Source organism: Euwallacea similis, chromosome 28, assembly GCF_039881205.1.
Source record: "Euwallacea similis isolate ESF13 chromosome 28, ESF131.1, whole genome shotgun sequence".
In the NCBI taxonomy this organism is placed as follows: Eukaryota; Metazoa; Arthropoda; class Insecta; order Coleoptera; family Curculionidae; genus Euwallacea; species Euwallacea similis.
The window spans coordinates 2,018,128-2,032,189 of record NC_089636.1 but is presented as its reverse complement, the minus strand read 5'-3'; the positions used below and the strand labels follow the sequence as shown (position 1 = coordinate 2,032,189).

General features: G+C 33.1%; 1 protein-coding gene across 4 annotated transcripts; it reads right to left on the bottom strand.

Moving 5' to 3' along the window:
• Positions 1-239: 239 nt before the first annotated feature.
• On the bottom strand, positions 240-11,782 carry eas (ethanolamine kinase 1). 4 transcript variants are annotated; one of them, XM_066403148.1, is made up of 7 exons: positions 11,635-11,782; positions 10,262-10,404; positions 7,515-7,645; positions 6,976-7,248; positions 807-1,036; positions 511-739; positions 240-444 (listed from the first exon to the last, which is right to left on the bottom strand). In XM_066403148.1, the coding sequence occupies exons 1-7, from the start codon at positions 11,639-11,641 to the stop codon at positions 366-368; spliced, it is 1,092 nt and encodes a 363-aa protein (XP_066259245.1). In that variant the 5' UTR covers positions 11,642-11,782; the 3' UTR covers positions 240-365. The 4 variants fall into 4 exon arrangements, with proteins under 4 accessions (XP_066259245.1, XP_066259248.1, XP_066259247.1 ...); XM_066403151.1 differs by lacking the exon at positions 11,635-11,782 and adding an exon at positions 11,059-11,081; XM_066403150.1 differs by lacking the exon at positions 11,635-11,782 and adding an exon at positions 10,630-10,798.
• Between the last annotated feature and the right edge of the window lie 2,280 nt (positions 11,783-14,062).

Below are 14,062 nucleotides of genomic sequence, written 5' to 3'. Positions count from 1 at the left end.
TCCTTGTGGTCTTTGCGGTGCTTGTGTTTCTTGGAACCGTCCTCCTTATCTTCCTGCATAACATCATTTTCCAATACATACAGTTTTAAAGCCGTTTCTCTTTTGGAACACACTTTATTCTCGAATATTCTCTTTTCCTTAAATTTTTTCCTTTCCTCTTAGAAACCTGCCTGAACTGCCTTATTATTTAAAACAATAATTATCGAGAATAGATTTATTTTACGTTTCATAGTATACATTTTTGCAAATAATAAAAGTATCTATTCGTAAATAGTAAATAAGAGCTTTAGAACTTATACGGTAATGATATAAAAGAACCGCTGCACAGAGCGATTGCTTTTTTCGCGATTAATGGCCATCAGCAGTCAAGTGGTTTTCGAGGGATTTGCAGACAAATATTCCTTTTTCTTCGCAAAGTATTCGTCTAAACGCACCTTAGCAAATCTAAAAGAAATAAAATAAATAAATAAAAACTCAAACTCTTTCGAAATATGTTAAAAAAATACTTACAACAAATAATCAAATTCTATATTAGAATGCTCGGCTTGGATTAAGGCCCAAATTCCCCAGAACAAATGAGACACCAGAACGAATTTTATTACGTCGATACAGAGATCTTCGACTTGATTCTCATCAGGAGAGCTTCCATTGAATTCCTGCAGATATACCCGGATCCAGGCCTTTTGGAAATCTTTGGAAGGGAAGTCCTTGGCGTAATCCAGTTGGTTTACATCTATACCTAAATGCGGAAAGAGAAGTAGATGGATAAAAATAAAATCTTGGTCTTTTGGTTGCGATTGGCATACCTACAAACTCTGCAAAATGATTAGCAATATCGTATGGTTGATAATTGAATGCCGCATATTCGTAGTCGATGAAGGTTACATCGTTTTCTTCTTCGGTGAAGACGACGTTGCCTAGGAGAAGATCGTTGTGACAGAACACTACGGGGGCCTTTGTTTTCTCCAATATCTTTTGCAACTCGATTATTTCTTCATTGAGGTCTGTTTGAGATGGTAAGGCAAGATCCTTATATCTGAAATGAAGATTCGTCTTTGTTAATAACATATTTTCTTATAACAGATTTTGGCAATTATTCTAAAAAACTCCTGTATATTTCGACAGGTAGTTTTTGTCATTTTTTCTTGAGAGTAAGTTTACATTAGGCTGATCATGAATAGGCCTGAAATTGCTCTTCTAACGCGACCTAGAAGATCAAATTGAGTCTCAACATCTATTGCAGTTTACCTAGCAGATTCTATTTTTTGAGGGCTAATACGTTAATGTCCTGGCAGCTTTATCAAAAAGGTAATATCCATGACAACTTTGAAATAAAAATTGAGTATTGATTGTCGGCGTTGGTTTCATGGTTTTCTTGGAAATTATTTTCCATGTAAAGATACTAGTTTACTAATCTAGTGGCCCTAGAAAACTTAATTGCGAATCTGAATGAGGTTTTATAGAAATCCGATGGTCAGGTTTGCTACCCCTTAGTGTCTAACATCTGAATTCTTTCAGTAGTAGTTTTCTGATTCTCCATGCACAGTTTGCATTCAGCATTATCCGTCAGATATATCTCATATATACAGGGTGGGTCCATACAGTGTGGAAATTTTGGATGAAGGAGTCCATATAACTAAGATGCCGAACACATGCGGCCAAAATCCTCGTCGATTTTTATTTTTTCTTGCGGTTTTTTTACAGTAAATTCATATGTACTGGGTAGTCCAAAAATAAGGCACAACCACCAACTTTATTTTTGAAATAGAAACACCTATTTTTTACTTCATTTTTTAATTCTACGCAAAATTCTAAGTGTGTTTCATATACCATGTCCTACACTTAAACGCAACAGGTCTCGAGAAATTTATGATTGAACATATCAAAAACTAAAGCTTTTGATTTCTTTTAAAATTTCTTTGGTTCTAAAAAGGACTGATTCATGTGTGTAGTGGAACACCTTGTATATTTTATACAAATTGACTAGACCTTTATTTTCTTATTTAAAAAACATATAACATGTTGACATTTGATTTAATCGTTTTCGTGGTATTTGCATTTATCTTCTGAATCTGAATTATCTTGTTTTTTCAAATTTCAGCTGCCATGAATAAACAAATGAACGGACGTCATTAGTAATTATTATTTATTCGGCTGTCATATTTTCTTCATTCTATACAGTGTGCCCATAAAGTAAGGAATAAATTTGATTAAAATTCAGGAAATTTTCTTTCAAAAAAATGTTCAGACAGCTATTTTATTGTTTTTAAGTGGACATTTTTTGAGAAAAAAATTGAATATACAGGGTGTTCCGAAATTGAGATACGGCTCTGAAGTGGAAATTTTCAAATGAGAACTCCCGTTTTTTGTTGTATTTATGGATTCTACGTAAAATTCCGAGTATTTTTCATTAACATATCCTATGTCGATATTCACTTGTTTGCGTGAAAATTAGGACTGAAAAAAAATTATTTATGATAAAATAAAACAAGATTGTATTAGAAACATTGTATAAATTTCAGTTTCATCATTTAATAAAATAAATAATTATTGCTCCTTATTATTAAATACGATCAGCCGCCATTTTCTCGCAAACAGGTGAATATAAACATAGGGTATGTTAATGAAAAATACTCGCAATTTTACGTAGAATCCATAAATGCAACAAAAAAACGGGGGTTCTCATTTGAAAATTTCCACCTGAGGATCGTATTTCAATTTTGGTACACCCTGTATATTCAAGTTTTTTCTCAAAACATGGGCACTTAAAAATAATAAAATACGTGTTCGGGCATTTTTCTGAAAGAAAATTCCCTGAATTTTAATCGAATTTATTTCTTGCTTTATGGACACACTCTATACGGACCAACCCTGTATAGTACAAATCACGTAACTCTTTACACGTCATAAAATGTAACGCATGAGAGTCGTCTTACGTAAAATGACAAGTCGTATGAATTTAATGTGCTAAAAAAGAATAAAGACATATTTTAATGTCTAAACACAACAGTATTTTGTTTCATTATTTGACGCTTAATTTGTTGACGTTTCCCGATTAACCTGACAGTTGGTTTTCTAAAGGTATCAATTTCCATTAACTTTTGTTGTTTTTGGTGTTTTAAACCTTTGTCTCCTTCGTTCATCAATTTTTGCGGTAAAAAACTGTTCTTTTGAGAACTAAAATAGTGCTACTTGGTTATTCATTATCCGTGTTGCTATTGTTATTGTTGGTATAATGCCCGATTTTTTAAACAGTCGGTGTAAGGTGCTTGTAGAGTCCCTTATCAACTATTTTGAACGAGAATTGGAAAACAATGGAGCCTTATTACCATTGAATTCAGTTAGAGAGGTAAATTGAATTTTAATCTTTTGGAATTGAGTATCGTAAACTCTTGTTTTATTTAGCGTGTAGTGAATGCATTAAACTTGAATTTGTTTGCTGTAAGTAAGATATTAGCAGCCATAAATGGAAATCTGACAATACCGTTAAATGGTACTAAATATCGATAGCGTTACACCAATACCTGATGAATTCGTGCAACATATTAATTTTGAAAAAATGTGACATCAGTGCTGATATAAAGCCTGCGACGTGAATAAAAAGTTACGTGATTTGTATATAGGATGTTCTCAAAGTTGGGTCATTTATTTTAACAGCTGGTAGGATTCATAAAGAGAAGTCGCTTTACCAAAAATTGTTTTTATAAAAGTTGCAGAATAAAGCAATTATTAACAATTATTTAGAAAAATTGAAATTTAAAAGAGAAGTTCGCGAACACTTATATAATGAGTTTCCTAATAGATGGATAGGACGGAATGGACCCATTTTTTGACCTGCACGTTCCCCAGATCTAACGCCCTGCGTTTTTTTTTCTATGGAACTATTTAAAACAGTTAGTTTCTCACGAAGGAGAAGTAAATAATGTAGAAGAACTAAAACACCGCATCGAAAATGCTTGTGTTATTATTCGTGGACATCGGGATTTTATTTTTAATGCATGTAGTCAGTAATGGGTACGCCGAGCAAGACTTTGCATTAACCCAACAAATGGTGACAATTTTGAACAATTTTTGTAGAACAGAATGCCTTTTACCGGTGAGCATACCATAATTTTTAATTTTTATTGCGACTTCGAGCTTACAATCTAATATTATTTAACTCTCTTATTTGGCAACTTTTATATAAACAATTTTTGGTAAACCGACTTCTCTTTACGAGTTCTACCAGCTGTTAAAATAAACTGACTCAACTTTGAGAACACCCTGTATATAATACATGTACTGTTACAATCGTCGAAGACCTGTTAAACCAGCCTGACTAGATTTAACAAATCTTTTCTTTTGTTATCAAAGGACCTTCGAATATACACCTTTGAATGGGCAAGGCTAGGGCCGTTATTCGTGTAACGTTCGGTCTATTCGATCCTTGAGTGGACGATGGCCCTCCTTGCAATTTCGTTGGATATTCCGACTACTGTCTCTAATCTAGCGCTCGTAGCTTCTTCATTGCCCTCCAAACTTCTATGACTAGAAATCTATACCAAAGTCAATCTGTTGGTTTCCTCATAGGATTTAATGTAATGAGGTACCAAAAATTACCAACATTCTAGTAAAATTGGTCTCATTTTTTGGATGGAAAACCGCCATATATTCCGTCGTTTGTTGGGAGAGGTATGTCATGAATCGGCACATATAAAAGCTAATACTCATACTAACGTCATTTCCTCCGATTTCTCCACTATAGATTAGTGCCGAAAAGGGGGACTACAGATATAAAATGTAGTGCTACATCCAGTCTTTCTCCAGACTCACCTGAAGCCTGTGATTATGTTTATACAGCTCTATTCGTTTTTTTAATCTCTTATAGTTACCAAGATTTCCTATATAAACATTAAAATTTGCCTGGCCCATACATACAAACCACGTCAGACTTATGGCTTCAGGAGCTTAGCCAATGACACTTTGTGACTCCCTTTTGGTATACAAGGCGTCTCTAAATCTATATGAGTAGTATATGAGCGAAATCCCGTATTTAGCGGTTTATATGGACGACAAATTAGAGTCTGCATACATTTTTTATGTAAGTTGTATAAAATTGTTACGGCATTAAATTTCTAAACCTCTTCTATTATATTTTGCTTACAAACGTTTAATATTGTTCACCACAAACATCATATATTCATTCCTTTTATCTTATTGTTAAGCCGGATATTTATACAAGATCACTCTTTAACTATAGATATTGCCGCATTATCAATTATTATTCTATTGTTCATCTAGTGTTGATAATTGTTAAGAATTTTGGACGCAATGTTATCGAATAGTCGAGAGTGGTAAATGATACTTGTCATTAAATAATGTTCTTGTTATTCTCTTATGGATTATAGTAAATTAATGTAGTAGGTATCTACCTACTAAAGGTAAGCATGAAGTGGATACCTAGCTACCTAATATTGAAAGTAAGTTATCAAGTGAAGACCTACCTACCTAACCCTAATTCTCAATAGAGATTCAAAAAAAAACTATAATTTGCACAATTAATATTATATAATTTGTTATTTGAGAAAAATGTGGAAAACAACGCTTAATGCTCAAAAGCAAATAACGGGAGAGAAATATGCCCTTAAAACTTAAGGGTCATACGTCACAAGCGTTTGCCTAGTACATTTTTTTGCTGGAAGTAACTAGATGGTAGATAACTGTTGAAAATGATAAATTCCGAGAAAGAATTAGTCATTTAAGTGAGATTTTGAAGTATAAAACTAGGAAATCCTTAAAGGAAAATTGTCCATGGAAGAAGGAAAAATCTTTTGAGCCTTCTTTCATGAAATAAATTCTGTGTAGATTTCGAAGATAAAAAATGAAAAATGCTAGACACCAAATAACAACACTGAAATACTTTGAGCCTTAAGAGCTCCCCTTTGCTGGTAATTGCCTATAGTGAATTTTGAAGCATAAAAATAGAAATGAAAATATTGCATGGAAAAATGAGTAATCTTCTGAATCTTAAGAAGTCACTTTTCCAGGCAAAAACCTTCCCTTACGTTCTACACAATAACTTTAAGGCGTGCAATTCAAAAGCAGCCACATAAAAGTAGGACAAATGATCAAAAATTACATACTTAAGAACCAGACTATTACAAGAATTAGACCTTAATGGCCTAAATGGTTAAGTGCCATGGAAATGATGTAATAAAGATTAGGGCGTAGGTCAATATACTGGTAAATATAAAAGATACTCTCTATTTTTATGTTAACCAATTTAAATAATTTGTTAATCTATTCTATGTGTTTACGGCAGATTGTCCATTATTTCTTTGATTTTTTGGGAAAACCGCCTCAGATGCCAGTAGCAATGCTCCAACCACGCTTACTGGTATATTAGGCGGTATTCCCAAAAAATCAAAGAAATAATTAAACAATTTGGTTGACCTTAAGGGTCTAAAGTTGATCGTACTGACAGTACCTTGAATATGATGTCCTTGAAACTGAACAAACCAGTTAAATCCTTTGCCCTTATCTATTTGGGCGTTTGTTTGCAAATTTTTCTCTTGGTAAATTTAATTGGATATAACAAAGGATAATATATATAGAACTAGAAATACAGTCCAATAGGGAACCTCTATGTTCAGGTAACAGGTTAAAAACAGTAGTGGTGGTAAGTCTTGGTACCTACAGGTATGGTTGCCTTCCTAGTAAAGTCATGAAAACAATTTTGATGACAACAAAGTATCTCCATTATAAAAATGATCTCCCAGACAAATGATATTCAAGCATATTTCAAATTCCTGGTAACTTTACCAGTAAAATAATTTCCAATGCCCTGCTTAGATTTACCTTACGAACATTTACCGGGAATTTCAAAAACTGATCTTTAATAACACTTAGGGCCAAATTTTGCCTTCGCAGAAAAAGTATTTACTTTTTTCTGTGCAATTTAGTTCAGGTTAAATATTCCATGTCTTTGATACCAACCTTTTCCTAGTCTTCGGCGCAGAGAATTCCTCGGGAACCAAATTCAAAAAATCTCTGCTCTTCTTCCAGATAAACGGGCTCGGTTTGTCAACGGCCTCAACCTTGACCTTATGTAACCTCGCCATCTTTTTAGCAACCAAAGAGTATATTTCTGGCCTCCGCACAGAGACCTTAGTCAAGGTGCATCCAGGCTGAAATCGGTAAGCCAATCCATTTTCAAAGGTGGCGTAGAGGTTCGGGGCCAAACCATGTTTACTGAGAAGCAGAATATTTCTAGAAATAAGAAAAATCGTTTTTTTACGAGATAATAACATGTAAATGTCATTATTTAGTGTAATGTACGGTGGGTCAGCAGAGAGGCCGAAAGGTAAATTGGTCGCAAACGGAAACATTAATAAAAATACATGAGAGGATGCCAACTATTATTCGGTTTATTTGTGGAACATATACTCATACGTGTCGTGATATAATTTCAGAAAAATGGTGTATTTGAGGAGAATCCTAGGACAAACTAAAGGTGTCACTATAACGATACTAACCTTGTCTCAGCCTTTCTATCGATGAGAAGGTCGGTCTTGTTGCCATACACGCGAACCAAGACAGTTTCGGTTTCGGGAGCATCGTCTGGAAGACACCCTATGAGTTTGTTGGTGATCCCATCTGTTAACAGCTATATATATTCATCTTTTATTCAGTAAATGTCTTTTATGGAAGTTAAATTGATATATCTAAAAAACGTGCTGTTAACGACTTAATAGTTATCGGAGTAGTGTTCAGACGAAATGAATTACATCAGTAGAGCAAATCTGGTCATATTTTGTTATAATTCTCAGCAAAGCGGAAAAAACAAGCATTTTCTTATTAATTGTAAAGCGGAGTATTTTTAAAATGAGAAAAGATCGCTTTTAGGCATTCATGAAAAGGGACTCTTGGACCTTTTCACTGGGTTCATAGAGATGGCAGAAAATATTCTTTTATGTTTTTTTTCAGCTTTCATTTTACTTAATTTTTAACTGAAACTTTCTAGATTCTAACCCCCTAAGGCCACAGTCACAGTGGATGCGTTTTCTGATCAACTATCGTTCTGACGAATACGTCCGAATACGCACGCGTAATCAAACATATACGTACCTACAATACTTGCGGTTAAATTACGCACGAATAGTTCTTCAGAGTACGCACGAACCAATAGTTGTTCAAATTTGTTTGATTTGTTCGCTAGAAATATTGAAACAAAATGGATAGCAAAAAACTTATAACGCTTGTCTATGAAAATAGATGTTTGTGAGATATGAAAAATAAACATCATAACAGGGATATATCACGAAACACGTGGAAGGAAACTAATAAGGAAATTCTTTTGCTGATATGTATTCTCTGAAATTGTATTGCTTATAAATATTTTCTCAAATGTAAAAGAATATTTCTGGCGTTATGTTAAAATATTCGCTAAATTTTATGGAAATCTTCAATCTTCAAATATCACTTCTTCAAATAAAACATGGAATTGCCCATTTACTTTTCTTAATGCAAACATTTTATTCTGACGTACTGATCCACGCTTTCTAGTTAGTAAAACTTTCAGTAAATTGCTATTTAATAAAAAGTAGTAATCATCAGCATTTTCTGATAATAAAACCATTTCGAATAGTAATTTAATATTCAAGGAACAAATATACACAATAAGTTTATCGTAGTTATTTAAAGAACCAGATTAATCTGTGGTATTCATCAGATAATCTAACTACTGTAACCACAAGGTTTTGACGAACTTCGTTTGGACATATTCATCAGAAAGATGGTTCGTGAGAAAACGCAACTATTATAACTGTAGCCTAACCTGAACTAACCTAACTGGACATTCAAAAACCGGTTCAAAGGGCCAAACTGTCAATTTGAACTGCAGGCTAATTTCCATAAAAACATTAAAATGTGTCTTAATAACGACTAACAACCAGAGGCGTCACACGCTAAATTTGCAAACATTTTAGCATATGTATATTTTAAATTTTTAAAAAATGCACATTCCTGAAGATATTAACTTTTTAACCAACATGACACGCCACTGTTCTAAAGCTCAGCATAGAATTAAGGCAAGTAAGTGCGGAAAAATTTTATTTGAAACTTAATCGACTCAAAGCCAGAGGCTTTTCAGATTAAATTTTAGAGAATATTTCGTACTTTATTACCCTCTTTACCAATGTGCGTTACCACACTTGGTGAAACCATATAATTTCTGTAGGTACCAATTTCTTGTGTAGAGAAGTGAGCAATTCGATTGATTAATATGCATGGGCCTTAGACTAATGGTTAATGTGAGGTTTTTTCTTTTCATGATCACCCGTGGTAATGCCATTTTAAAGAACCATTGCGCACTATGGAACTGTGCACCACTTTCTTCATTGCGCAACTTTTCTCCCATTCAAAACACATCTATGTTTATACCGTTTACGAAACTTCCATTTTCCTTAAATTTATACGCAGAATATACATAACTATCACAGTTATACGAATTCCCTAATAGTCTTTCTCAACTTCATTATGCATCAGTGAATATTCATTATTTATCAGCCAATTTCGTAACTAATTATATTCAGATAAGGCGCAATAAAATTGTCTATTTCCAGGGTCTCACGACCACGTATTCTACATAGGAAAATTTTTCTCGCTTCCTATATAAATTATATTGGAAAAATGCTTCGTTACCGATATACAGGGGGTCAAAGTCTGGTTTTAAAAATTTTAATTTATTAATTGTTGCCAAACGGCTAGGAATATTTCATCAAAATTTTAGATGCATTAGCCGCCATCGAGAGAGAACGCTTTAAAATTAAAAAAAAATAATTTTTGGTTTTCTCAGTGGCGTCCGTATTAGCACGTTTCTGAAATTTTTTTAAGAAAAAATTGATAGGCCGTTACTTAGAATAAAAACCAGTGGGTTTTCCATTCAATTTAGAAGGCTATATAAAGCTATATGAACTTTCTTTAGTCTTTAGATTTCTGTTAGACGCACCGTTTTTTGGAGCGAAAAGAACCTTTTAGTGCAACTTCAACACTGGCTTATGCAGTCACCTCTTATGGCAAAACTTCATGTGACAAGATATTTACTTAGCAAAGAATTTTTCCAATACAGCACATATATTTTTCGAATTACATTTCGGGACACCCTGTATAAAATCGATATTGATTACACATGGAATTCTTAAGGATTAAATGGAGCCTGATTTATTAACACTTTTTAATGACAGAATTAAACATTTAGTTCTGAATAAATCCCTAATCTCACCTTAAATCTGATGCTCGCCACTTGCCACTGAGGTCGAATAATCTGCAAAATCTTCAAGGCGCCGCTCTCAAGATCGTTATCGTTAACCGTAACACTGATATGTTCGAAACCTTGATGACTGTTTTCCATAATTCGAACCACAACTTGAAAAGCAAATAATTAAATTATTATATTTAAGAAAATTAGGTAAAATGAGACGTAACGAGTGAGCTGCATGCACGCATGAACTACGCGGGGTCGGCTGACTGAGTGATACGTTTTATGAACAGAGATATCTCTTACTTAGAAGATAGTACAAATGATTAACTTTTATTTGATTACGTAGACGGATTGTTTCAACTTTGGTATTATACCACCGAACAACGTACCTACCTACGAAGTGCTGCACTGGATGGTACGAACCAAACGAAGAGCGTTTTATACACACAGTTTATGTTATTGTTATTGCTGTTGAGACTGTGTGAGGCGATCATAAATAAAACAATTAACTAATATTAATACCATATGATGGATGTAAGTGATTTCAAATTGTTTAAGTTGTAACGATTCGGATTTGAGCATATGATGAGTCGCAGTTTAACAAATTATAATGTATTTGCTTCGATGAGAAACCCTTTATCTCTCTCCAATACTTAGGATTATTTAACGCGAGAGATGTGATTAACAGTTATGTTGTCATGAATATTCATTATGTGAGAATGGATGATTTAAAGTTTCGAGTTTGCTTTAAAACTCGATCGAACTTAGTTTTTAAGGCCGAAAATTAGTTGACCAAAATTAAATTGAAAATACAGTACCTATTCTCCTGGTAGACGAATACAGTCACTTGCCACTCTTACCAGTACTTCAAAATTTAACAACACTGAAGATTAATCATTTGTGAAGCTGATAAAAGAGGTCAAAGTATCAAAGATTATTGGCAAAGTTTGGAGAGCAAATACGATTTTAGATTTCGAATTATGATGAAGCTTTCTGTATGATCATTAGTAGAACAGATGATGGAACCATTTTCACCACGTTTCATTGAAAGATGGTTAAAAATTGCTCATAGGGGTTGTTTTCGGAATTTAATTACCTACTGCTACAATTATGTTATTTGAAAATTGAATAAGCGCTGAAGTGAGAATGATATGTTACTACTGAATTATTCAATAAATCAGTAAATTTGTTTACCCTAATACCTAGCATTGCGTAGTTTTAAGATTTTTGTTTACAGTGAAAAAGGTATTCTGTATGTCCCTATTCGTCCAAATAAGTGTCTTTTTGGGAAAAATTCCAACCCGGTCTAACAAAAAAGTTCAACAAAAATTAATAAACCACTAAGCTGTCCTTAAGCTCCCTCCCCATGATAGCTATTACTACATAAATGTTACCTGTCATTTTGATCCCGATATTTGATGATATTGCCTTCTAGCCTTAAAAGCCATGACTTCTTGCTAATAAACACACTCACTATTTCACTTGAACTCAGCTTACACTGAAAACACACCGTATAGCAGTCTGCTAGATCACCCCGTAACTTATAGTGCAATCTAATAGGTTTTAATACTCCGGAAATGTTTTTTTGAGCTTTTAAAAAAATAGTTTTGTTTTATCAGTTGTACTTACATTTAACCATTAACTCTGCACTTCTAAATGTATGTTGTGTAATGTACAATTGCTTGGGAAGGCGGATAACGCAAGTCCGGACCTACATTTAATATTGATCGGCAAAAGGGCAGCGTTCATAATGTACGTAAGTGCCTAGATAAAGGGCCAAAAACTTTAGAAATCAGGAATGAATTTTAACGCCGCAATATTTATGGTGATGTTGAGCGAGGAAGCACCGTAAAAGGTAGATGTGACTAATATTGTTATATAAAAAATGAATGTTACATAACGCATAATTGCATTTGGTCGCTTGCGTGTTCTGGAACACCTTGTATGCTTACTTAGCCATTATTCGTTCCAAAAAATGTTCAATAATAACCTAAGTAAAATTTTTCTAAAAAAAAGAAAAAAGCTCCTATTTCTCAGCAATTATTAAGACAAGAAATATTTCACATTTTTTACATATTTACAATCTACACACTTTAATTTTGTTTTATTTCCAAACAGAATAAGAAATAATAATAAAAAAACACCCTGTAGATTTTCGCTTATAATGTCGGCAGTGATACTGATAAAGCACGTAAGAGCATGTAAAAGTCATGAGAAAGGCATTTATTATAAATATTAATGAACAATTATTACAAAATAATTGTCATTAATAATATATAATAATCGCTGCTATATTAATATGATTAGATGCACTTGCTTACTATTGACTCTAATAAACTTACTCTGGTAATTCTTATGGTGTCTAACAATTTTTTGATATTTTTCACAACATATTTTAACTGATTATTTCCAATTCAGAAAAAAAGGATTTATTACAAACAGAAGAAATAAATGAATCACCTGACTAAACAAAAAAGCACTGCGGCTAAAATAGAAATGTTAAAAATTTAGCTTTTTCACAACATAGCCCCTTTAGGTGTTGCCGCTATTAGTAATGTAACAACGCACTGATAAGAATAAATTTGTGTACTGAGTGTAAATATAGGAAAAAAATATGGCACTACCTATATATATTAATTTATTTTGCTTTTGAAGAGTTAGATAAACGTGCTAGTCAATTGCAGATCTTATTAGAAATTTGGCTAAGTTGATGCATAAAATTTAAATGCAGTACACTTTATCATAGTAGAGTTATTGTGATCTATACCTGTCTTCCACAGTTTTTTAAAGAATTGAGTGAGTAGAAAATTCTATTTTTATTATTTTATCATCGCCTGTGAAAAACTAACGCCTATTATGTTAAATAATTTACAAAAAAGAGTTATAAAAAACGCTCGAAAATGTCTTCAAAGTAATGGGGGACATTTTCAACATTTGTAATTATTTGTAGCAAGTGTGCCTACATGTAATTTACAACTCAAATCCAGGGTCGGACTCGTATTTGTTAGGGAATAAACTCTGGTGATGAATTTTTCTAACGAAACGTCGGCAAATGTAAACATGTAATACATCAGTGAAATTAGGATAAAATATGCATTTAAAATAACAAAAGAAAAATCCAGGTCCGCATTTAAAAAATTGAAGTTAGTGTCGATATCTCAGAAACTAAAAGTGTTATTTTTTAAAATTTATCATTAGTGTGTAGAACCTTAAAAAGTAATAAAATGTTATGAGAAAAACTTTTTTCTAAAACCCTTAGTTTTCGGTTTATTTACAAAAAACGTTTTTGGCAAAATTTTATTTTTTTCCAATATTTCCGAAACCGAACAAATTTTGGCAACAGTGTCTCGAGATCTTAACTTGTCATCAAATTTGACAACTTTTGTCTAATTTAACCGAACTTGTAATGTCCACGGTTTAGAAGATAGCAATAGTGGCCCATAGCAATTGGACCACCCTGTATATGCAGAATCAAGCGCTCTAAGTAATAATACTGAGGACATCTCATTAAAAAATAAAACATAATTTAGGAAAGCCACACTTTTTGGGACATCCTATATATTTTCCTGTACCTTTAAAATATATCTAGTACTGCTTTCTACAATTCAGCTTTTTGCTCCATCTAGTATCTCTAAGGCTAAAAGAAATATTCACTCTTGTTGCATTGTTGGAGCACCCTGTACACACAATAAAAATTTTCTATGACTATGTAAAAAGCGACTTTAATTCAGAACCCACGTAAAGCGGTACTCCATCCACCATACTCACAGTTAGCTATAGTTTTATTAACCCATCAAATATGGCAATTATTGCCACCTCCCG